Source organism: Mustela nivalis, assembly GCF_964662115.1.
Source record: "Mustela nivalis genome assembly, chromosome: 5".
Taxonomy (NCBI): Eukaryota; Metazoa; Chordata; class Mammalia; order Carnivora; family Mustelidae; genus Mustela; species Mustela nivalis.
This window is the reverse complement of record NC_139024.1, coordinates 7,712,196-7,737,256: the sequence shown is the minus strand read 5'-3', so window position 1 is coordinate 7,737,256 and position 25,061 is coordinate 7,712,196. Positions and strand designations below refer to the sequence as shown.

Here is a 25,061-nt window from a genome sequence, read left to right as displayed (position 1 = left end):
ATCACAAATCATGCTGATGCTACTCAGCTGAGTCTTAATCTATTACTGGGACATCGTCCTTTGTAATAAGACAGGTGTAGACGGGCAAAGTAGACTTTCTTTCCTGTGGTTCTTACTTAGGGAAAGTGCCAGCCGTTTCTTAAATGCTGACTTTGTGTTAATGTTCTGCTTTTTCTTTGCCATATATCCCTTTTCTCTTCTTGTCACGTGATCAGGAGGAAGATAACTCTACCTACAACTTCCGGTGGTACACCAGTTACGCCTGCCCAGTGGAGCCCCTGGAGTGCGTGGTGACCGACCCCTCCACAATGGAGCAGTACGATCTCTCCAGGTGAGGGCAGAGCTATCCTGCCCTTGGCCTTGGCCCCGGCCTGGGTCCAGGTTGGCTTAGGCTTGGCTGGTGAGCTCGTAACTGGGTGGATAATGGGGAGTCAAGTAAGTTCTGGGGGTGCAGGGCCAAGCTGGGGAGTTTTAAGCAGAAGGAATTCTAACAACGCTCTGGTCGCCTTTGTGACGTTGACTGCTCTTCGTCATAGCAAAGTCTGTCTGCAGCTGCATCATTTACAACACGGAGGGGGAGGGGGCCGGTGCAGGGTCCCGCTGCGTGCGAGGTCAGTGAAGGTCGAGCTAGTCGTGGGTGTTGTGAGTCACGGTGAGCTGCGTCCCGTGGTTTGATGGGCAGGGCAGTTTCGTCCTGTCTGTCCGTAACTTCTTAGAAACGAATTGTCAGACTGGCGTCTGTTAGCATCAGAAGCATGCATTTTGCCTTCACATTTTAGTCTCGCAAAATCCGAGGGCGGTCGTGGAGGAAACTGGTACGCCATGGACAACGCGGGCGAGCACAGCTCGTGGAGGAAATACTACATAAACGTGTGTCGCCCTCTGAACCCGGTGCCGGGCTGCGATCGGTATGCGTCGGTGTGCCAGATGAGGTACAAGAATGAGCAGGTGGGTCTCGCCCTCCCTGCAGAGCACGTGACTCGGCGGGTGGAGGCAGGTATTTTAGAGTGGACCCGGCTGCTGGGACAAAACCCCCTGAGCAGGAGGAGCGCCCCCCTACACGTGATCACGCTCGAGTCGTCGTTCAGATTTAGAACTTCACGAAATGCCTTGGAGCTGGCGGCCTCCGATCACGGCACAGGGTGGAGGACGCTCCGATGCCTGGTCTTGCTGGAGCTCACGAGCGTCCTTCAGTCCGTAGCCTTCTGTGAAGAATGGTTTTTGGCTCCAGAGGCTCTTGCTTCCGCTCACGCAGGGGAGCGTGGCGCGGGACCGTTGCTGTGGCTGTGGCGGGGCTGTGCGTGCTCCCTTGCTTGGGGCGCCTCCTCCCTGATCCAGTGCGGTGACTGCCACAGCTCTGGGCCCTTTGCCTGTGTTCTTCATGCTCAGGGAATTTTAAAATAAAGATGTACACATGCTGCTTTGAAAATAGGGCGTGGCACGTCGGGAACGTACTTCTCCTGGTGCCTGTCATGTGGCAGCTTGGAGCGCGCCCTGGTGGGTAGGAGTGACATTCCCCGCTGGGCGTGTGCGCGGGCACACCTGTGTGTGCACTCTCTGTGGAGCCATGGCCTCAGAGTACAGTCAGTCCTCGCTGTCCACGGGTTCTGTGTGTGTGAAGCACTGCCTTGCCAGCACAGGCCTGTGGCCCCAGATCAAAACCTTTAGTGCCCCAGTCCTTTGTGGACGTGTGTGGAGTGGCTCCAGAGTGCATTCCCATTGGAGGCGGGGCCAGGCCAAGCTCTTCCTTCTCGAGGTCTGTCCGATCGATGACCGTGGAAGGGGACACGAGGGGCTGTGTGGGGTCTGGGGGTAGGGCTCGAGGCCCATCTTAGATGCCTGTTGGGACAACCTCAGACCCATCACACACCACATTTATTGTCATAAAATAAAATAGAATGTTCCAGCAGAAGTTCTTAGGATTTAAGATCATCATCTCTGTGGGATGGTGTCTGTATAGGTACGTGTTTCCCCGGGCGTGATGGGGCAGTGTTTGTGATGACTTCACAGAGCATACGTGCTGTGAATAACAAGAATCAAATGTAGCAGTCAGGAAGAAGCCTTGTTTTCTCTGCGGAGGGAAAACCTAATAGACCCGTTCGTTTGCAGGGCTCCTTTTCTGAGGTAGCATCCATCAGTAACTTGGGGGTCGCAAAGGGAGGCCCTACGGTGGAGGACAGCGGCAGCCTCCTCATAGAGTACGTGAACGGCTCGGCGTGCACCACCAGCGATGGGAGGCTGACCACCTACACCACCAGGATCCATCTCGTCTGTTCCAGGGGCAGCCTGGTAAGGCGCGCGTGGCCCATGACCTTGCTTCCTTCGGGGTCTTCTGTGGCAGAGGGCCAGTCGATGTGTGTCTTCTGGAGATGAAGGGGTCTGGCGTGGTGGTTCCTCTTAGGGTTTTGTGTGGACGCGCTCCTGTCCCTTAGTTCTTGTCAGCTGGTGATGGGGGACCCTGACGGCAGAACAGGTCTTAGGGACATTCATAGACAAGGAAGCTGGGGTCAGTGCCGCTCAGGGCTACAGATGAACAGTGAGGGTTATGTGTGTGATTTGTGGGCAAATCAAGGATAAAAAATGAAGGCCAGGAGGTAGAGAAAGTTACAGAGATTGCTCCTGGCCCTGAGTTCCTCAGCCAGGGAGGAGCAGAAGAAAAAATTCCACAAATAAAACTGTTCTGGAGGTCGTCGTATGGTCCCAATCGTTTTCCTTGAAAAAAAAAAGTCAGTGAAACGTATAAATAACATAAAATGTACCATTTAAGCCTTTTTTAGGCGTTCAATTCAGTGGCATGAAATACCTTCATGGTGTTAGGCCCCATCCCTGGCTCTCATGCTCAGAACTTGGCTGTCACAAACCCAGTTGCTTTTTAACCTGGGGTTTCACATTTATATCTGGGTCATGTATTTTTTGAATAATTGCCAGACTCTTAGATGAATGCAGAGTGGAGATAGCGGAATTCACATTAATTATTGAATAAGTTATTTAAAAGGGTCAGGTCCACGTGCCGAGTCCTCTGGCTTCATGGAAGGAAGAGCACCCAGTGCACCCAGGGCTGGCGGTCCCGGGGACTTTGTCTCCTACATTTCGGGTGCCCTGCAGATCCTGAGGTCTCTGTGTCATTTGCAAACACACGATTTTTTCCAGGAGATGATTTCTTTAGAGGTCAAGAAGGGGTCTCTGATAAGGGGATGAAGTTATTAGCTGGGTGAGTGTGGGCCGGTGTTGTGCAAGAGAGGTGTTCCATGACCGAACAGTAAACACATTCCGTGATTAGCCTGGGGTTGGGTTGGCTGCTTTCTTCCTCAGTCTCAGGAAGGGTTCCCAGCTGCCCAGCCCAGTCCTTGCCATCTCTGGGCATGTCTGTGACCCCTCCTTAGAGCCTCGCCTGCCTCCCTCTTCCCACTGTGGTTTCTCGTTGCCGTGGACATACTGGACTGTTCCAGGCGGTTTTCTGGGGTTCTCAGTTTTCCAGCCTTCCTGTGACACCTTATGTGGACTGTGTTGTGTTTTCAGAGTGGCCTCCCATAGTCACTGTATCTCCAAGGGCCTGTGTGGGGCTGGCCATGCCCCGTGCAGCCAGAGACCGTGAGCAGGGGTCACGTCTGCAGGGTTCCGCAAGCCACGGGACTTTGAGAACTTTCACGGCTAAAGCAGTTCCTTTTCACACCGTGGGGCAGTAGGGACTGATGTGCTTCTGTTTTACTGGGACGGGTGTCGAGGCCAAGAGGGTGGGGGACTTCCAGGTCCGAGGGTGCTCGGGGGGCGAGGTGTGGGCTCCCCATCAGGCGGCAGCCATTTCCTTCTCCTGCGAGCCTGGGCAGGTGTCCTGACTCCCTGGGCCCCTGTGTTCTCGTTTGTGTACACATGGTGGGTGATGACAGAACCGGGTTCCTGGGGTCATGGGGAGGCTCTGTTGAGAAATGCTAACACAACTCCTGGTGGCGTGATAAACTGTCGGCGTGAGCTGCTGTTGCTGCAGAACGTGGTCCTGCACATGTTTGGGGAACTTCTCTCTCAAACACACCCAGAAAAGTGCACAGAGTGTACGTGACATGGACAGCCCGGAGCGCTCACTGAGCCGGGAGCAGCTGCACGGAGCACGGGCGCCCCTTCCAGTCACTTCTCTGCCCCTGCACTGGCCTCTGACCCCCCAGGTCAGTTCTCCCCAGTTTTCGGCTTACGTAGGTGAACTCTGTGCCTGGCTTCTCACGTTGTGTGTTCTTAGCATAGAGCGTTTCTCAGAAGCACAGGCTGAAACGCAAGACTTGGACCTTGGTTGTGCCGTTTACTGCCCCATGACCTCAGGTGAATTTTGTGACATCCAAGCCTGAGGGGTACCATCTTTTTAGTAGGAATAGTGAGGACATTCCGTCATAACTAGCCAGTGCACACAGGCAGCTGGCTGATCACGGATACACCGTGAAACGTTCAGTAGGGTCTGGCCGCTGCTGTGTGGTGAGATTGAGCTCGTCCTGTTGTGCTGACTGTTCCCTGGGTTTACTCTTTCAGAATCCTCACCCCATATTTTCCCTCAGTTGGGAGTGTGTGGTCAGTTTCCTGTGGAACACAGAGGCCGCCTGTCCTATCCAAATAACGACGGACACAGACCAGGTACGGGTGCGGTCGGGGGGTGTCTCGCTGAGCCGGCTCTGAACCTTCCCACCCGGGTGTCCCGGCTCTGCACCGCCCCTTCCCTCGTGCTTCCAGATCTGTTAGTGGCGCCCCCGTTTCCTGCGTGTTGACAGCAGACCTCTGGGACTCCTGTTCGCGTCTCTCCCCCACCCCGGCTCGCAGATGCTGGGCTAAGAACCAGACCCTCAGCCTTACTCCCCGCCGACTGCAGGCTTCTGCCCTTTGCTCCATGCTCCATTCCCTTGTCCCATTTGTGTTGTGGTGGCATCCCTGCCCCGGGGGGCTCGGAGGGTTCGCCGCTGCCGCTGCCGACAAGTGAGTGGTGAGCACGTCGCTTTAAGATCTCACACATACCAGTGCCCCGTCATCTACGGGACCTGGCCCGTCTGTTTCGGTGTGATGCTCGAGGTTCTAAAACTCCGACCCCAGCCCCGTTACTGCCATTTCTTCTGTGTGTCTGTTGCCCTCCTGGGGCGTCCTGCTCTTGGGCGTGGCCTGTGCTCGTGCCCTCAGGTGAGCCCTGCGGGGCCTGGCAGCGGGCTGCGCTGTGATGTGCTCTCTGACTCCAAAGGGAGACTTGTGGTTCCCACAGCCCTGGCTGTTTTCTCCGTGGTGGGACTTCTTTCTCTCCCTCCACCTTAAAATCTCCGGTTTAGCAACAGAACCCAGGCTCTCCTGAACGGCCGTTCCAGCCAGGGTCGTGGGCTGGTGGAGCCTGCGGAGGGCGGGGAGGGCAGGGTGCCGCGCTCTGTCCTCGGCCATGCGTACCGCGGCTGGGGCTGCTGCTCCTTGCCCCGCGTCCGGTGGGCTGCGCAGGAAGCAGCCTCCTAGAAGCCTCTTAGAAGAGGAGGGACGTGAGGTACCTTGTGCCTCCCATCACCATTGCCTTTAAGTGAATAAGTGAGGTGGAAAACAGAACACTTAAACCAACTTTAAGGTTTTTTTGCTTGTTTTTTGTTCTTAATCAATCATGCCCGCTGTCTGCTGGGGGTTTGAGGTCAGTGAGAAGCATGTGTTCTGTGAGGTCCGTGTGCGCAGGCTTGGGAGGTACGTTGTGTCGTCTGAGTTCCCTGTTTCTCTTGCAGGCCTGTTCCATAAGGGACCCGAACAGTGGCTTTGTGTTCGACCTTAACCCTCTGAACACTTCCCAAGGATACGTGGTCCCGGGAATCGGGAAGACTTTTGTGGTAAGAGTTATGTGATGAATTTCCAGTTTGCTCTGAAACAAGGCAGTCTGCACTGAAGTCCCCGCCGCTGGGGAGGCCGGTGGCCGGTGTCTTGAGATGCACTGAAGTCCCCGCCGCTGGGGAGGCTGGTGGCCGGTGTCACTGAAGTCCCCGCCTCTAGGGAGGCCGGTGGCCGGTGTCTTGAGATGCACTGAAGTCCCCACCGCTGGGGTGGCCGGTGGCCGGTGTCACTGAAGTCCCCGCCGCTGGGGAGGCTGGTGGCTGGTGTCTTGAGGAATGGCGCAGCGATGGCAGGTCTCCCCCAGGAGGAGACGAAAAACCCAAATTCAAGGGGAAAGGGAGGAAAAACTCAGTCCCATCCTGTCATAGTGCTGATGTGAGGGTGCTATTTTCCCAAAAATAAGTTGTTCCTGATCTGTTGCTGTGTGTCTGGAGCGGTGGTTTTGGACCAGCAGCGTCAGCGTCACCTGGAATTTGTTAGAAATACAGATTTTTGTGCGGTGGATCCATGAGTTTGTTTTAACCATCCCCTGGGTGATTCCGATGCCCCTCGAGTCTGAGAACCACCAGTCAAGGGGAAGTGGTAGTTACCTGATCCTGAAACGAGAGATGACCCAGGTGGCCATGTTCTAGAACCTTCTGCTAGCACTTGTTTCATTGATAGGCCTGGTGGAATGAGAGAATAACCTTCGAAAACACGAAGTTGGGATAAGAACGTTTTTGTAGATTTGATACCGAGGTGCGGGTACACCTCACACAGGAGAGCATACAGCTTGTTTCGTGCCCGGCAGAGCACGGAACAGCGTTTGCCCCTCAGCAGCTCTTCGGCAGGTCCTCCACCTACCCCCGACTCCCAGATTGTTCAGGCAGTTTGGTTTATAATAGGCGAGAGCATATGTGCCCACACGTGAGACTGAGAGGCAGGCAGGCAGACGAGAACATTGTTGACCCACGTAGAGGACATGCTGGAAGGTGCTCTACCTCATAAAGAACGTGCTAGAAGCAGCCAGCAGGCTCTGCGTGTGGCTGCCGGCAGGGGCGTCAGGAGGTGGCAGGTGTGTTGTGGGTCCTGGGCGACATCACGGCCTGCTGCCATCCATCCACTTAGGGCAACACGGCCTTCCAGCCGACTCCCTGGCTTTGTGCCCTCGTCCCCTGGTCCTGCTGGGCTCCGCTGCCCCCAGGTCCCCCTGGGGCCCTCCCTCGCTGCTGAAGCTGCTGAGGGAGGCATCTCCCGGGGGCCTGCCCCCTCAGTCGGAGGGGCCGCGGGTGCAGGCAGCCAGAAGCCAGTGCCCACGGCTCAGCAGGGCAGGCCCGGGCTTCTCTCAGCCGTGATGCTCATTCACAGATGAGACCTTGAAAGAAGGAAAGGGAACCCGCCCCAGCATTTTGTCCCCGAGGTCTCCTGCGCATAGCCCACCCGGTGGCCATTTCCGGAGTAGGGGGCTTCAGTTTTTAAGAAAAGTGCTTTCAGCGTGTAACCTCGAGGGTGGACATGCCGTCCACGAGTGCTTAGCGGAAGCGGAGGAGCCGCCCTGGGTCTTCCTGCTACAGAGCATGTCCTGCCTCGCTGACAGCACGCTGTCCGCATTCTGTCCCCTGCGGCGAACCTCTTGCCTTCATGGACGTGGCGCTGTGTCAGGAAGCGCGCTGCGTGTTCCTCTGAAGCAGCTCATGGGCATTGTCATTGGGCTTCAGATGTTGCCTTTCGTGCGAACTTCAGGGCTGAACGGCCCGAGCGTGTGCTTGGTACTTGAACGCTGTCTGGGTCATGGGGCAGCGTTTGAGTTGCTGGGGCTCTTGTTGGTGGCGAGTTACGTGGCCCGAGTTAACGTGCGTGGTTCTCGCTGTCTGGCCCCCAGTTTAACGTGTGTGGTGCGATGCCCGTGTGCGGGACCATCGATGGAAAACCAGCCTCTGGCTGCGAGGCGGAAATTGAGACAGAGGATCTCAAGAACCTGAAGCCAGAAAGGCCGGTTGGACTCGAGAAAAGCCTGCAGCTGTCCACGGAGGGCTTTATAACCCTGACCTACAAAGGGCCACTTTCCCCCGCCACAGGTGAGCTCTGGACCATGTGTGGTGCAGCTCTTGGGTGTCCCGGGGTCTTCGTGACTGGGAGCCTTCTGGGCATGTACCGAGAGCCATCTGCTGTCCTGTCCCCCACCTCCCGCTTCTGGGCCATGGCCCCACACTCCCTAATCGTCCTGTGTGCTCTGCCAGGCCCCGGCGTGCGGCCCTTTCACGAGTGGGGTTGTGCTGTTGGCTCTCCCTCCTCCTGCCCCGGTCCCAGCCTCCCAACAGTCAGCCGCTCAGGAGGTTCTTGGACGTAAAGCTCTGTCATCTCTGGCTTGCTACTAAACCTCTTTGCTTCAGGTGCCCCCTGGACCGAATGGGGATGATGGCGTTACCTGCCACCCCGTGGACTGCTGCGGGTCCTTCCGTGGCTTGCTGCCACCCCTGGCTGCAGGAGCCCTTCAGTGGCCCCCGCCCCCTGCCCACAGCCTCCCCAGTATATTCTGTGTTCGGAAACATATCTTTCGTTCACTCCTGTGTACTAGGAACTCAGTATTGTCCGGGAATCAATGACATTAGCTCATGTTTGGGTTGATGAGCGGATGCTGCGGTTCCCTGTTTTCTGGAATATCAGGACAGAGGACGTTATGTTCACCCCATGAGCCCGTGGTTGTGTGGATCACTATTGCAGTGAGAGTGGCTACTCAGCAGTTCATGTCAGGCCTTGGGAAGCAGACCAGCATGGTGGTGTCGTCATTTTAAAGGGGGGCTGTGAGGTTTGTTCCCAGTGGCCGCTGCTGCTCTGGGATGAATCGTGATGGCTGCTCTGTTTCTTAAAGTCTGGCCTCTTCATTCCCCAGGGACTGCTGATACCTTTATCATCCGCTTCGTTTGCAACGATGATGTTTACCCAGGAAACCCCACATTCCTGCATCAGGACATTGACTCTGGCCGGGGGATCCGAAACACTTTCTTTGAGTTTGAGACTGCACTGGCCTGCGTCCCTTCTCCTGTGGATTGCCAGGTCACAGGTAAGACTGAGAGGACCCGGTTTAGGAAGGCCGGTCAAGGGCATGCATGTGTGTGTGAGTCTGTCTACACGCACGTGTCTGGCTTGTTTGTGTTCTGTGCCTCTTTGATCCTTATGCCTGAGATGTTTCTCTTGAAGAGAATCTGGACTAAGGGTTTTAATCTATATTTTGGGATCAGAAGCTGCTTAAGAACAGAAGAAAACTCAGGGGAAAGACATATTATCAGATCTTATTTGAGGACCTAAAAGAAAGGCTGGGAAGCTGTGTAAGGTGCACCCCGGATGCCGAACAGTGTCCCAAGGAGGCCTCAGGCTCTGTACCTCCTGTCAGTGGTCCCCCTTGCGAAGGGCAGCTTAGAGGGGCAGAGGGAGTGTACGTGTCTGTAGGAAGACTCCGGGCTTCCGGTGGCTCGCCCGAGACCTTAGCATCCGGCGTCAGTTTCGTGCATGAGGGGTCTGCGGTCAGCGAGAAAGCAGGGCTAGCCTGTGTTCCCGTGTATTGCAGACGATGCTGGGAATGAGTATGACCTGAGTGGCTTAAGCAGAGTCAGGAAGCCCTGGACTGCTGTGGACACCTCGGCTGATGGAAGAAAGAGAACTTTCTATTTGAGTGTTTGCAACCCCCTCCCTTATATTCCTGGATGCCATGGTGAGTTGAGAGCATTTGACTTCAGTTCCGTCTCCCGTCCTCCCGCCCCCGGCCCCAGTCGAGCTCCCGGCTCTTGCAGGCAGCGCAGTGGGGTCCTGCCTGGTGTCAGAAGACAACAGCTGGAACCTGGGCGTGGTGCAGATCAGCCCCCAGGCCGCGGCGAACGGGTCCCTGAGTATCGTCTACGTCAACGGCGACAAGTGCGGGAACCAGCGCTTCTCCACCAGGATCATGCTCGAGTGCGCTCAGACCTCGGTGCGTGAGCGGCTGAACGCCCGCGCCTGCCCGTCGGCGCCTCCCTTCTCTGCGTCTCCTCTCTGCGTCCGGAGCTGCCCCTGCTTTCCTGGGCGTTAGGCCTTCAGTAGCATTTGGCTAGATTCTTCTCCACGTCCTACATGTATTTAACGAGTGCTCTATGTTTCGCCTCGTGGAGATTGAAAGCTGGAGGCTAATTGCGGCTATCTTTCTGACGGACTTTAAAACATAAAAACGTAAGTTGTCGGTTTCTGTTATAGGGATCCCCAACATTTCAGCTTCTGGATGATTGTGAGTATGTGTTTGTCTGGAGAACGGTGGAAGCCTGTCCCGTCATCAGAGTGGAAGGTAAGACCTGGGGTCCCGCCCCCCGATAGTTGTAAACGGCTGAAGTAGCAGAGACTCCAGACAGCATCCTAGGTGCAAAACCCCGTCGCGTTGGCCACGTGCATGGTCCTGAGATGCTACGTAGTGGAGGGATGGTTTCCTACCCGTGGGTTTTGACTCTGGTGCTTGGCTGGCTTTGCCAGTGACATCCTCCTCTTCTGCCTGGAGTGATGGGCGGTTATTGCCTTCCTGCATTTAGGAACCTTAACTTGGCGTTTTGATTCGTTAAGTGGATCTTTACCCTTGGCTTTTCTGGAAGGCTGTCTGATAGGTAGTTTATACTGTGTGTTCAAGCACGATGAGAAAACGTGGAAATGGTATTTAATGCTTATTTTAAGACAGTAATCACCTGATTAAACATCAGAAGACGTTTTTTGCCCGACAGTGTGAGTGTCCGTGGGATCACGGTTGCCCTTCATTTCTGTGTGTTCTTGAAGGAGACAACTGTGAAGTGAAGGACCCGAGGCACGGCAACTTGTACGACCTGAAGCCGCTGGCTGCCAACGACACCGTCGTGACCGCGGGCGAGTACGCCTATTACTTCCGTGTCTGTGGCACGCTGTCCTCAAAGGTCTGCTCCACTAGTGACAAGTCCAAGGCGATCTCTTCGTGTCAGGAGAAGCGGGGACCCGAGGGATTTCAGAAAGTGGCAGGTACTGTGTGGTTTTTTCTGCTCTTGTGCAACAGAGGAATTACGTGTTAAGGTGTTACACTGAAGGGGGGCCTCTTTCTAGAGTCAGAAGAAAGCCGTGTTCATGGTGCTTCTGATGTCATTTGATTTTCTTCAGCAGAATCTGTACCGGCAGATGTTGTGAGAGCATCTTATCTATTTGTTCTTAGTAATTCCAGTTGTTGATGCTTTATTTTAACTCGGGGCAGGCTGAAGTAGCCAGTGGTGGGTATTCTGAGGTAGTACTTTCTAGATTTGAGTCAGAGGGGAGGCATCTAGGACGGGGTTTGGCTCGGAACTTACAGCGCAGGCTGTTGTTCACAGTGCTGCCTCCGCAGCTGGGCAAGTGAAGTGTGTTTAAGAACGTTTAAAGATTGTATTGTAGAAAGAGCGAGAGAGCTCGTGGGCACAAGGTGGGGGGAGGGGCAGAGGTAGAGGAGCTCAGGCAGATTCCTCCTTGAGCACGGGTTCCATCCCGCGGCCCTGAGATCACGACCTGAGCCGAAACCAGGAGTCGGACGCTTAACTGAGCCCCCGGCTGCCCCTAAGTTGAAGAACTTTGAAAAAGAAGTAGCTGATGTGACAAGTGTGTGGGGGAACTCGTAGGGGCCACCTCTCAGGTGACGAGGCTGGGGAGTGGCTGCCACTTGTCCTTCCCACCGTGAGTCTCTAACGTGGTGACCTGGGGCGAGAGGAGGCCTGCGGCGCAGCGCGGCCGGGAGCAGGTTCCAGCACCCAGGGCCGGGCGTGCCCGCTCTTCTAGCCCTTGGCTCAGGGGATGTGACGGGTCTGCTAGGGCAGGCATGGTGGCGCCAGTCCCTGTTTTGATCCGGTTCTCTCTGAGCAGGTCTCCTCACTCAGAAACTGACGTATGAGAATGGCTTGTTGAAGATGAACTACACTGGGGGGGACACTTGCCATAAGGTGTACCAGCGCTCCACAACCATCTTCTTCTACTGTGACCGGAGCACCCAGAGGGTGAGTGGGCTCCCAGCTGCGGGGTGGCTGCCCGGCTGGGTACGGCTTCCCCGCGCTCCCGGCCCTCCGTCCGCTCTGGAGTTTCAGACTCCCCTGGGTAGCTGAGTTAAGGTGCCTCAGTCTCAGAAGGTGCGTCGGAACCCTGGTCAGCTTGCGTGGCCCTTCGTGACCACCCTTTCCCGTGTTCGCTCCCGAATCCGAAGTGTGAGGAGTGAGCCGGAGCGCCCCCTCTGACGCGTCTCTCCCCTTCCAGCCCGTGTTTCTCCGGGAGACTTCAGACTGCTCCTACCTGTTCGAGTGGCGGACGCAGTACGCCTGTGCGCCTTTTGACGTGACCGAGTGCTCCTTCAAGTGAGTGGACGCGTCTGTTGACTTTTCCTCATGTCTGAGGAACTTGGGCCAGCTTCGGAGTTCGGGGCACGGGAGGTTAGCTTAGGTGGTTTCTCTAAGCCTTCGTCCCTTCCTAGTCAGGTGAGCACTGGGACCAGGTGAACTTCCAAGTCCTTCGCAGCTTTGGGTCAGGGATTATTTTGGGTTAAGATGCGCACCGGGGGGTGATTGCAGTTGGGACAGAAAACCTCGTGTGATTCCCAGGTGTAAGTGCAGCGGGGTGACTAGGACATCACCTGGCCTCCCCTCCACCGTCGCACGCTGCTTGTGTCTGAGGGCACAGCCCCGACACAAGCGTGGAGAGGATGAGGGGCTGGGTGGTGTGGGAGATGCGGCCCCCAGACGTAGGTTTTCGGGGGCAGTCGGTGGTTCTTTTGGTCTCGGTCACCTGTGGTTCCTGGAATTGGGTGGGTTTGGGTGCCCTTGAGGTAAGAGAGAGGACTTTACGGTGTGTGACTCCCAACAGGAGTGTCCTTGGAACTGCACAAAATAGGCACGTTGTGTCCCATCCCTGGAGGTTTTGTCTGTGGTTTCGAGCAGGCAAGGGACATGCAGCCTCTTCTGTGTGAAGACCTGAAAGGGGTCGCAGGGGTGTCGCATTCAGTCTTGGGGAAAAGTAGAGTCATTTCCATGTTGTCCTTCCTTCCTGTTCTGTTTGGTTGCGTTCTCTCCTTTTATTTAGGTCAAGTGATTATTTGAGTTTCAGTAACGTATGGTAAAGTGTACATTCAGGAATCTGCATTCAGTGATGTTGAATCGTCATGTTTTGAAATGTTTCTTTTTCCAACAAAATGCCTCGGGAGCGTTTCCTTGTGAAACAAATTCATTTCTCCTTTCTAGCGGGTGTGAACTACCTCTGAGCAGATAGTCCTGATTGGCTTAGCCATTCTTGCTGCCCTTTGAGGCTGTCTTTTGTTTTCTGAGATTTGTGTACAAAGTCTTGTTTTATATTTTTGTACATAAAGCTTTTCCTATCATGTTTTTTATGCTCCATTTTTATAAGAATTAATGGAGTAAAAAATGGAGAATCAGTTAGAACGGAAGCTTACACATGCACATCGTAATAAATTCATGGAAGTACAAAAATGTATACAGTGAGGTCACCTGGCCGGTGAGTTTTTCTCTGACCACACCATCGAAAATCTCCCCCCCCCCCCCCCAGCCGCAGACGTTTTTCCTCTTCAGCTTTAATTGCCCTCTGACATACTCTATACTTAAAAAAATTTGTATCCTGTTTCTCCTGATAATTTCTGTGAATTTCATAAGTTGGGTAATTTGTATCCTTTTGGGTCAATATAACACCCTCTGCTTAGCCCATATTTTTTGAACCAGTGGATGCTTTCCGGTCTCCTCTTGCCTGCTGCGACCTCGTGGGGTGGCGTCTGTGATTGCGCCTCTGCTCCAGCTGGACCTGGCGCCCTCGGGCGCCACCAGATGCTTGTCTTGCTCCCCGTTAACACTGCACCTGCTGTGGGGCTGGCTCTGAGCAATGGTTGTGTGTGGGGTGTGTACAGTAGTGAACTTCAGCCCGAGCAGACAGTCTGCACCAGTGCACATGCACTCCCGCGGCCGCGGTTGCCTTGGGGCTGGATGGCAGGCGGCTGCCGCTGAGAGTGCTCCGAGCTGGGAGTGCTCTGTGGGGTGTGCTGTCTGCCCTGAGCACGGGGCGTGCTCTGTGGGGTGTGCTGTCTGCCCTGAGCACGGGGCGTGCTCTGTGGGGTGCGCTGTCTGCCCTGAGCACGGGGAGTGCTTCCTTTGCAGGCTTTGTCTTTGCTCTTCTTTGGATTAATACACGACTTTGCTGACCCGAGTCATGAAGTTTCCTGAGCTCAGGTTCACTCTGACAGGAGGTGGTGGGCGAGGTCCAGTCGGAAGTTCTGTCTCTGGGCGGGACCTGAGGCCCAGGATGTCAGGCCCAGCCTGCACCTCAAATGTCGAGCCTTTCCAGTGCTCGGTGTCCACCTGGAGTACCCGGTGAGCCTAACCGCAGTGTTCTCTTCCCTCCAGAGATGGGGCTGGCAACACCTTCGACCTCTCGTCCCTAGCAAGGTACAGTGACAACTGGGAAGCTGTCACAAGGACAGGAGCCACCGAGCACTACCTCATCAACGTTTGCAAGTCTCTGTCTCCCCAGGCTGGCTCCGGTGAGAGAGGACTCCCGGTGGGCAGGTGGCTTGTGGTCAGACTGGGGGCAGATGGAGCAAGAACAGGGTTCTGTGAAGGCGCTTTGGCCGCGAGGTGGCAGGAGGAAGTAATTATTTAAGGGTCTCAGAACTGATCCCTGGGATGGTCTAGCAGAAGTCCTTGTTGGGAAAAAGAAAAAAAAAGTCCTTGTTGAAGGCTCTGCTGGGAACATAGTAATGTTGTTTGAGCACGAGTTGGAGGCGGGTGGTGGGAATCATGGTGGCAGGTGACTCTTAGCAGGGCAGGAGGAGACACAGGAAGTGAAAGCGATTGCGCGTGCACCTGTGATTCCTGAGAGTATTGTGGGCGGGTGAGCCTGTTCACTTGAGGTCGTGGCCCGCTTCCTCTCACTTTCTGTGCCAGGCAGATCAGTGACAACTTGGTTCCTAATCCATGAGGTGGGACTGGTTTTTTATGCAGGGCAGATAGCACAGACGTTTTAGGGACTGGGAAATCAGCAGAGTTCTCAGTAACTCTTAAAGATGGTCCTTGAATGTGGGCCATTTGAAATGTCCGGTTGGCTTATCTAAGTATTTTAGCTTCAACACAGTGGGGATTCAGAAATAAGTCAGGCTGTGGAATCTTGGATTCTCTCCACTACCCCACTACTCCTTCCATCTGAAGTAAAACAGCATTTAACTGAGAAGTCCTGTGGCATCTTTGTCATCTCATGTGGAAGAAACAACAGATACCAAGTGATCACGCACCTGACGTTACTTACCAGATAAATCGCAGGCTGGAAAATCAGCCAAGGTAACGACTGTGTCTCCTCTCACAGAGCCGTGCCCTCCGGAAGCGGCCGCGTGTCTCCTGAGCGGCTCCAAGCCCGTGAACCTCGGCAGGGTGAGCGAGGGGCCACAATGGGGAGATGGTGCCACTGTCCTGAAATACGTCGATGGCGACCTGTGTCCAGACCAGATTCGGAAGAAGTCAACCACCATCCGCTTCACCTGTAGCGAGAGTCAAGTGGTAAGTGACACAGTCTCCTGAGCCCCCAGTGCGGCAGCTCTGGGCCTGTACGGATCCTAGGGCCCCTGAGATGGCCTGGCTTCCCCTGGGGTGTGAGTGGTGGGTGCAGTGCTTGGGACGCCCTGTTGGACAGCAGGTGACGGCCGTGTCGCCTCAGCCCTGTGGCTCGTGGGCACCTACCTCTCTTTGCTGACTCCTGGGGTGTCTGACTTGGAGTTCAGGTCTCAGAATTAGTGGGTTCTCCTTGAAGCTTGGTCCCCGGAAGGCCCCCCAAGGCCGTAGAGCAGACTGCTATTTGACAGTGCTCTTTGCCTTTACGGATGGAGTTTGGGAGAAGCCGAAGGTGAGCAGACCAGGTTCAGGGCTGCTCTATACCTCTGCTTGCTTACTTAGCCATGCTGAGTTGTTCACACATGAGTAACACGAGCTGTTCCCGTCTCGCCAAATCGTTGTGAGTTTCGGGAGAAGACGGGGGCCTGGGCATCAGGGCTGGTGCACGGCTGGGGCGCGGTAAATGGAGCCGGGCTCATTTCCGTGGTCCGCGCCTCTCTCGGGTTGCTGTGTGTGACGTAAAGCAGGTGTGGGACTGAATTAATGGTTTCTCGAGACCGTTATTCCCCGCAGGAACCTCTCCACGTGTGAGATGAAGGTGAAGCCCCACGTGCTGTTCAGAATTTGGGATGTAGCTAATTTTTGGAATAAGGTCAAGCTGGACCAGCCCCTCAGTGTTCTAGGATGGAGGGCCCACTGGCTCCGGCGGTGTTTGGCCAGCAGTATCAGGAGGAGCTCTGGGGTCTGCCCCCTGACAGCAGCAGCAGCTGGGGCTTCCCCCTCGGGGAGCTGTACAGAGGCTTAGCCTACGGGAGCCACTGGGGACTGGACTCCTGGGCCCCGATAGACCTTCTCAGCTCCATAAGTGGCAGAGGCTCGTGGCAGAGGAAGAAGGAGCTGATGGACATGTGGGAGGAGACGTGAGGGGGTGTGTGAGGGGCTCTGCCGTGGGGGGCCCAGGAGGCTGGGCTGCAGGGCGGGTCTCTGCATCGGTCTTAGCAGCTCTGTCTTGCACAGGAGGCTTGGGGAAGTACAGAGGGCCCTTCGCCAGAGCAAGTGGAGGATGAGAGAGGAAAGGACGAGTTCTCTGGCTGGGGCTCTTGGTTTAGTCGATAGTAACGGGTTTGAGTTCCTTTGCGTTTAGTGTTATCCGCTATATGCTCCCCCCCGACTCACCAGAGCCTTTGAGCCTGCTTCCTCGCCCGGTCCCCTGCCTGCCTTTCCCCAGCTGTAGCTGTCGGAGACTCTCCGTGTTCCCCCACGTGGATTTCCGGCTCTGAGTCTGTGTCACCTTGCGTGTGTGAAGGCCCCAGCGCGATCCCGGGAAGATCTTGACTCTTTGCTTTTCTCAGCCTGCCCTCGGTCCGTAAAGACCCTGACCACAATTCAACGTGGTGCTGCAGAGAAGCTCTTAACTTGATGTAAGCTGACGTGTCGTAGAAATTGGGTCACGTTGGCAGTGCTCTGTCCTTCGCTTGTAGAACTCCAGGCCCATGTTCATCAGTGCGGTCGAGGACTGTGAGTATACGTTCTCCTGGCCCACACCGGCTGCCTGTCCTGTGAGGAGCAACGTGCACGACAACTGCCAAGTCACCAACCCCGCCACAGGTGAGGGGCACTGCCAGTCACCACCCCCCCCCCACACACACAGTGAGCAGCACTGCCAGTGACCCACCCCAATAGTGAGGGACATGTTGGTCACCAGTGCCTGATAGCGAGTCATTAGTGCCCAGAGTGAGGGACCTAACATGAAGCTGGGGAGCAGGACACCCTTGGGCAGCAGCATTCTGGGCATGTGTGTGCATGTTGGCTGCTTGTCTTGGCTCTACTCAGTTATGTTTGCTTCGACTTCTTCATTGGGAAGCAGCTGAGGCTTGCGGAGTTGCCTCACTCGGAGTCAGTGTCTGTGTTAATCTTCCAGTGTGGGGGCAGCGGGGAGAATGCGATTGCATGGCTGTGCTGGGGACCCAGCAGGCTGCAGCTGGCATCCCTTGGCCACGGGAGGGATGCCGTCAGGCCCTCCTGAATCCCACAATCCTAGTGGCTGCTGTGGCCCAGCCCCAAGGACACTCGGAGGCGCTGTCGCCTGAGGAGAGATGAGCTATCCTATAAACTTGGAGACCGCAGCCTCATGGTATAGACTAGCAGCCAGGAGCCTCTTTAGGGCCCAGTCAGTGGACGAGGCAAGTGGGGGACTCCCAGCAGGAAGTCACAAGTCCCGAGAGCCAGCGTGGTCCACGTGTGAGCTTGCTGGCATCACCGTGCGTCCCCCTGCCTCCCTCACAGGACATCTGTTTGACCTGAGCTCACTAAGTGGCAGAGCGGGACACACGGCCGCTTACAGTGAGAAGGGGCTCGTGTTCATCAGCATCTGTGATGACAATGAAAACTGCGCCCCCGGTGTGGGTAAGTGCTGTGGCTTCCTGCCTGTCGCCTGGCTCTCCCGTCCCCAGGGCTGTCCCCAGCCCCCACGTTCCTGTGGCAAAAGAGAGGAGTAGAGCTGAAGACCCATCACCGTCCCTGCTCTACCACTCTGCGCACGCGCGGGCGGCACGGGACCCCGTGATGGAGGAGTAGACGCAGGACGCTTGCCAGCACCACGCTGGGCGCTCAGAGTGACGAGGGTTAGCTCCGGGCTTGCAGACAGCTGGTCATCGGAGTCCGTGACTCTGTTTCCCTCCCCCTCCGTGTTCGCGCAGGGGCCTGCTTCGGGCAGACCAGGATCAGTGTGGGCAAGGCGAACAAGAGGCTGACCTACGTGGATCAGGTCCTACAGCTGGTGTATGAGGGCGGGTCCCCCTGTCCCTCCAAGTCCGGTCTGACCTACAAGAGCGTGATCAGCTTCGTGTGCAGGCCCGAGGTGGGGCCCACCAACAGGCCCATGCTCATCTCTCTCGACAAGCAGACGTGCACGCTCTTCTTTTCCTGGCACACGCCTCTGGCCTGCGAGCAGGTGGTGAGTCTGGGGCCCGTGTGAACTCTGAGAAGTGCCTTCCTTGACGCCTGGGTACCCACAGCCCAGGTGGGCCCTGCTCCCCCCACCGGCTTTCCTCCAGGTCACTGTCCCCCGCCGCTCCCCTCCCGAGGGCAGGCCACACCGCCCAGCCGCCCGCGGTGGTCCCAACAATGAGTAGGTGTGCCTGCCCACACGTTGGGGAATGTTGATCTGTTTTTTGTGCTGCTTTTGTGCTACTGTTAAATTCCTGGGGTGACTTCGAGGTGTTCTTGTGAACTCCAGTGAGGTCCTCCCTGTCTGACAGACGGAGTGCTCTGTGAGGAACGGAAGCTCCATTATCGACCTGTCCCCGCTCATCCACCGCACGGGGGGCTACGAGGCGTATGACGAGAGTGAGGATGAAACCTCCGACACCGGCCCTGACTTCTACATCAACATCTGCCAGCCGCTGAACCCGATGCATGGGGTGCCTTGTCCCGCCGGCGCGGCTGTGTGCAAGGTTCCCGTCGACGGTCCCCCCATAGTAAGTATGGGAAGCGCGAGGCGGAAACGAGTTCTGCAGGATTCTCAACAGTTGTCAGGTTGTGTTTCTTGTTTTCAGTGGAGGGTTGCTTAAGCAGAAAGGAGGGTGCAGGGGTCTGGGACTGTGTCCTGGGTCCAGTTGGGGAAGGTGAGCGGAGGGATTGTGCCGCGAGCCGTTAGCTGATGACGGCAGCCCGAGGGTCTCCTCGCAGTGGAAGGAACGGGGAACACGTGTGAGTCGCTAGACTTCCGGTGTCGTGTTAGGATGCTCAAGGTTGATCCTGACCAGGAAACTTCTCTGTAAAGTGACAAGAAAGAACACCGATAACTTGGTTTCTTTCTTTGCGACGTATGTCTTGGGTACAGAAAGGTTGCCCGTCCCGAGCACATCGGTAAATGGGTCCTCCTAGGGCGCGAGCAGATCTGCTGAGTGCCGGAGGCTCTGCCTTGAAAGCGGGGGGCTCCGAGCACTTTGTACACAGCTTCGGCTCTTTGAGACTTGTCTTCATGAGTCGTTTTCATGTTTTATCACATCCCTGCTGTGCTTTATTATTTGAGCTGCATCTCAAAAGGGTCTGTTTTTTTTCTTTTTAAGATTTTTTTAATTTATTTGACATAGAGAGAGAGAGAGATCACAAGTAGATAGAGAGGCAGGCAGAGAGGAGGGGGGAAGCAGGCTCCCTGCTGAGTAGAGAACCCGATGCGAGGCTTGATCCCAGGACCCTGAGATCATGACCTGAGCCGAAGGCAGAGGCTTAACCCACTGAGCCACCCAGGTGTCCCAAAGGATCTATCTGTAGGCTTTACGCAGTCCTGTCATAAAATCTGGAAATGCCCTTTTTTTTTCTTTAAAAATTTTATTAGAAAGTGTGTGTGTGTGTGTGTGTGTGTATACGTGAGTGGGGGGAGGGACAGTGGGAGAGGGAGAAGCAGGCTCCCTGCTGAGCAGAGAGTCCGACTCGGGGCCCAGTCCGGGGAACCCGGGATCTTGACCTGAGCCAAAGGCAGACACTTAATTGACTGAGCCGACCAAGCGTCCCCGGAGATGCCCTTTTAAAAATGGGCATTATCTGCAGCGTCAGTGGGGAGAGATGTTGGGAGTGGGTGTGGAAATTGATGGTAATAGGAGTCTCACAGAGTCCTACCTCCATGAGGAGCCGAGGGCCTGGGTGTACCCACATCTTTGTAGGAAGCATTTCAGTGCTGTCCTCTCTGACCACACAGGTTGGGACCTGGATGTGAGTCTTTTCTGAGAGGTAGGATCTGCTGTATTTTCCTGCAGGCCTGTCCTTTTTCATATCTTAGAAAAGATAACCAGTTCCCTGCTTGGAGCTGGCATCGTGTCATTGTGGCCTGAACACGCCCCACGGTGATGGACGAGAGCCCACGGCTCACTCTCCCTCTCATCACCCACACACACACCACTTCTGGCCATTCCTCTTTCCTTCATTCTTGGGTTTATTTGTTCAGAAATATTTACTGAGCAGCCGGAAGATGCTGTGCTGAGCAGTAAAATGTCATGGGAAGGAAGACTTTGCCCTCCCAAGGAGGTACTGAGGGGCAATGCCAAGGAAACTGAGGAATCCCGGGGCAGTGCTGGGTGTGAGGACGTGAGCCGGCGTGGGGCAGGTCCGTGGGCCCCTGTGGCGCACCATTGGGTAATAAGAGACCACACAGCATTCTTGAGACACCTGGAGAGATAAGATCCTACTGCCTGGTGTCTTTGAAAACTGACCATGGTTGAAAGTAGAATCCTATTGCCAGAAACCGTGGGATCGAAACTGATGACCACTGACGAACTGAACTTTCTGAGTAGTGGCTTTATTGTCAAGACTTGTCAAGTCAGTTGCTGTTAACCTAGTTTCTTTAGATGCTGCTCATTTTCCAAACACGTGAGGTACTCTGTTTGCAGTTCTGCATTAGCCTGTGCTCGCCGTGCCAAGGAGCAATTTCCTGAAATGCTGTCTGCTTTTTCTTTGTTTAGGATATTGGCCGAGTCACGGGACCCCCAATACTCAACCCCATAGCTAATGAAGTTTACTTGAATTTTGAAAGTAGTACTCCTTGCTTGGCGGACAAGCATTTCAACTACACCTCACTGATCGCATTCCACTGCAGGAGAGGCGTGAGCATGGTAAGTGTGCGCCGCCCACAGTCCGGGGGCCGCGGCCTGGGTTAGCGAGCCATAGCTGCAGGCCCAGAAAGCTTCAGAATTAAGGATGCCCATGTCGAACACGGATGCAGTCGCGTGGTACGTCTGCGGGGTGCTGAGTAATTTAAAACCATTAATTTTTTTAAAAAGATTTTGTGTGAGAGAGACCACGAGAGAGAGTCAGCATGCACACAAGTTGGGGAGGGACAAGTGGGGACGGGGAGGAACAGGCACGCCGCTGAGCGGGGAGCCCATGAGGGATTTGATCCCTGGACCCTGAGATCATGACTGAATGATTGAATCATTGAAACAATGGCAGACACGTAACCGACCCAGTCACCCGGGTGCCCCAGAACCATTAATCTAACAATGAGTGAGCCCACACTGCATTAATGGGGCAGACTTTGCACAGCGAGGTTCGCTGGGATTTGAAAACGTGAAACATTTGAGCATCGGAGTGGTGCTCAAGGTCTGCCAACATACAGAAGGGTCCGCTTTCTTTTTCCTTTTTAAAAAACTATAGCATTAGGGAAATGTTCCTACTGGGAACTCAGACTTTTTTGGCAGCTCTCGTCGTTCAGGATACGACCCAAGATTTAGAATTTAGCCAACAAAAGAAGGCCTCTCGGGAATCAAAATAGCTCTGACAAAATTGCGTATGTTCCTTCTAAGGAGGTTATCGACTTCTGTTTTACATGCATTTAAAAATAACACAGTTTCCATCACGAGTACCATTCTGTTACACAGAGTTTCTGCATAGTTTTCTCTTGCTTTCTCTCTGTGAACAGGAGATAAATGGTTGGTTGTGGTCCCCATGTCACAGGGACTCAGCCTCTGGGTGTCGCCGCTCACTCACACGGCCCCGTGGTGGCCCCCGGGACCCCACCTTCTCCGGTGGTGAGCTCTTCGCCCCGGGCAGCCCAGCTTCCCACCGCAGAGTCAGTGCTTCTGAAATTCAGAACATGCTTAGTTAAACTTAGTCCCCTGATGCGAGTGCATGGAGGCTGCTTAGGGTGTGCGTTCCACCTGATAAGAATATTCCTGCCTTCTGCTGCAGAAACGTGAATGTGCATGATTAAAGGACTGTGTGTGTGTGTGTGGGGGGGTGTGTTAGAGAGAGAGGAGGGACAGGAATATGTAGCTCGAATCGCCTCTTGAAATCCTGGAGACGATGAGCTGTCAGGCTCCTCGGGCCCGAGAAGCTCTGGTAACAGATTTTGGTTCTGGAACGTGTCCTGTGAATTCCCTAAGTGGACTTTCTGGTTTCTGGGCCTGTAGCAGGTTTGTCAGGCAAAGGGAGCTCTGGCTGTGACCGTGGTCCGAAGGGGGGGAGGATGTAGACCATCGCTGCCTGGGGTCTCCCCATCTGGTGGCTCACCCCACAGCAGGGCCCTCGGACGTGTCCCTGTTCACAGACTGTCCGCTGGCCGTCAGCATAATCCTGAGTTATCGGGGTACAGAGCTGTGATCCGTGAACCCCTTTTATCTCTGTCCGTGGGTCTGCGTGTGTTCCAGGCAGCTGTGGGCACACACACCATGAGCCACGGGGCTTCCTCTGTAGAAAGGCTGCCCCGCTCTGCAGGATTTCGTTCTTCAGACAGGATTCTTCTGAGGATCCTGTCCCAAGGGGCGCTGGCTGCCTCGCCCTCCCACATGGAGAGCGCCTAACGACTTAGCTCGAATCCTGCTAACCGCGCGTGGTTGGTGGTGCACGGGGCGGGCGCCGGTTCTCAGAATGAGCAGTGTTCACGGGCTGTCAGATACAAGGCATCTTACACGAAATTTGTGCTCAAGTTTGGAAAGACCTTAAAGAAATGTGTTCCCCTTTCGGTTTTATTTTGAGCGGGAGTATTTTTCCACTGAAGCTTATAGAAAAACCGATTCTCAACAGCAGTTAAAAATGAAATTCCTGACCAGCCGCCCTGTCGGTTTGTGTGGCTGTGGCTGGGCGAGGGAGGGCACAAACACAGTGGCGCAGACTCCGTGGCCTGGGTGCAGTCTGGCCGTGTGCTGCCCTCCATGAAGGTCCTTGGTTTGTAGCAGTGGGGGAGGCGCTGCGGGCGAGCAGGGCAGAGCGGTCGCCCCCCACGCTGCAGTGGCCGGGTCTCGCTGTCACATCCTGCTGGATCAGGACGGTTAAGGAGCCGGCAGTGTGGAGGACACGGAGACCCTTTCTCTAAGTGGAGGGCCCCTGGAGGTCGTGGGGGGGCTCCAGCTGTGTGGGCAGGACACCTGGCTGTGCCGGGAGGGCCGATCTGGTTCCTTGCAGTGGGTGGTGACCACGGCCTCTCTTGGAGGGGGGCCGCTGCGGGTCACCAGAGCACCCGGCCGTCTCCCAGCCGCGGCCACAGCCCCGGAGGAAGGGGTCTGTGTGAGGACGCTGGCTTTGACTCACGTGGGTTTTCTTTCAAACAGGGAACTCCCACGCTGCTGAGGACCAGTGACTGTGACTTTGTGTTTGGGTGGGAAACCCCGCTTGTCTGTCCCGACGAAGTGAAGGCGGACGGCTGCTCCCTGACGGACGAGCAGCTCCGCTACAGCTTTAACCTGTCCAGCCTCTCCAAAAGCACGTTCAAGGTAACCCCGCTCAGCTAGAGCTCACTGGTCTCGGGACACGGTGGCCCAGTTCTTTGTGTTGTAGGGGGTGGGCGTCTGTGACCACTGAAGCACGGTGCATGGAGGGGCAGTGGGCTTCGGCCCGCCCTGGACACCCAGGATCAGCTTGTGATCAGCTTGTGATCTAGAATCTACAGATTCTAGACCGTGCAGCAGCGAAGGCCCAACTAGTAGTGCTGGAGGCGTGTCCCACGGCTCAGAGGTTCGCTCCTTAGGGCTTTGTAAGGGTTAAACGACTCAGTGGAGGTCAGGAGGCTGCTTGGGGACGTGCATGTGACCGTGTACCTCATGGGGGCAGGGCCAGGTCTGGTACACCCAGCAGAGGCTATGGGTCACACCCCTCTGTCTCCTGCCAACTTGGCTGGAAGACGCAGACGCAGCTCTTTGCTGAGCTGGGAGGGAATGGTGGGTGGAGGGAGCTCGGCCGTCCCCTCCCCTGAGATGCGGCTAGGGCGCTTATCTATCTGGCTTGTGTGTCTGGGACTGTTTGTGGTATCGGTGAGGCCATGGGCATCTTGAGTTACTGGTGTTGGAGGCTCCTTCGCCTTGGGGCCTGTGATCGAGATGTTACTGGGTTATGCACCTTGGACCATGCCCACCAGACACCGGCACCTCCCGGGGCACGGTAGCTAGTGAGTAGTGAGCCCCGATGCTCGGACCCTGGCTCCTGTGATGGAGAGCTCGCACAGGTGTGCAGGTGTGAGCCGAGGGCGGGGCCAGTGCGGAAGGCTCGCCGCGTGCTCACCTATGCTGTGTGTGCTCTCTGGTCATCAGCTCGGTCCTCAGCACCCCGTGTTAACAGGTGGGGAGCCCGGGCTGAGGCCTGGCTGTCAAGGCCAGCCAGCAGTGTGTGCTGCGGCTCCTAGGGGCTGGGAGGGTGAAGAAGGCTGGGATTGTGGCGGACGGAGGTGCCTATCCCTCCAGTGGCCGGAGGGAAATGCCCTGATGGTGCGCAAGACAGTGCCCTCTGGAGGAAGGTCAGGATTGGAGAGTAGGAAGGGCCCACCGAGACACCCGTGTGCAGCCCCGAGGTGGCCCCTGCTTTCCGGCAGGAACGTACCTCCCTGCCGTGACGGCTCTCCTCCATGGCGAGACCCACTGACGACTGCGTGTGCTGTTGTCTGTCCAGGTGACTCGAGACTCCCGCACCTACAGTATCGGGGTGTGCACCGCGGCGGCGGGCCTGGATGAAGGAGGCTGCAAGGACGGAGGTGTCTGCCTGCTTTCTGGAAGCAAGGGGGCGTCTTTTGGACGGCTGGCATCCATGAGGCTGGACTACAGGCACCAGGATGAAGCTGTCATCTTAAGTTATGCCAATGGAGATAATTGTCCTCCAGGTAAATCTTGGGAACAAGTTGCGTTTTATGTTCCCGGTGAGTGTGGTGTTAGACCCGGCCACAGGAGGAGACGGGGG

At 55.8% G+C, this 25,061-nt stretch overlaps 1 protein-coding gene across 1 annotated transcript in view; it reads left to right on the top strand.

Moving 5' to 3' along the window:
- IGF2R (insulin like growth factor 2 receptor) overlaps positions 1-25,061 on the top strand; it is a 95,644-nt gene that overhangs the window by 55,701 nt on the left and 14,882 nt on the right. The window contains exons 17-38 of the mRNA XM_082729508.1: positions 216-331; positions 780-948; positions 2,110-2,289; positions 4,516-4,617; positions 5,724-5,825; positions 7,688-7,883; positions 8,699-8,869; positions 9,374-9,517; positions 9,597-9,772; positions 10,033-10,120; positions 10,597-10,812; positions 11,677-11,807; positions 12,061-12,158; positions 14,205-14,341; positions 15,160-15,350; positions 16,883-17,009; positions 17,688-17,807; positions 18,101-18,357; positions 18,662-18,880; positions 20,864-21,013; positions 23,447-23,608; positions 24,777-24,984. Coding sequence (XP_082585634.1) covers positions 216-331; positions 780-948; positions 2,110-2,289; positions 4,516-4,617; positions 5,724-5,825; positions 7,688-7,883; positions 8,699-8,869; positions 9,374-9,517; positions 9,597-9,772; positions 10,033-10,120; positions 10,597-10,812; positions 11,677-11,807; positions 12,061-12,158; positions 14,205-14,341; positions 15,160-15,350; positions 16,883-17,009; positions 17,688-17,807; positions 18,101-18,357; positions 18,662-18,880; positions 20,864-21,013; positions 23,447-23,608; positions 24,777-24,984 — 3,460 coding nt within the window. The remainder of the gene's footprint in view (positions 1-215; positions 332-779; positions 949-2,109; positions 2,290-4,515; positions 4,618-5,723; positions 5,826-7,687; positions 7,884-8,698; positions 8,870-9,373; positions 9,518-9,596; positions 9,773-10,032; positions 10,121-10,596; positions 10,813-11,676; positions 11,808-12,060; positions 12,159-14,204; positions 14,342-15,159; positions 15,351-16,882; positions 17,010-17,687; positions 17,808-18,100; positions 18,358-18,661; positions 18,881-20,863; positions 21,014-23,446; positions 23,609-24,776; positions 24,985-25,061) is intronic.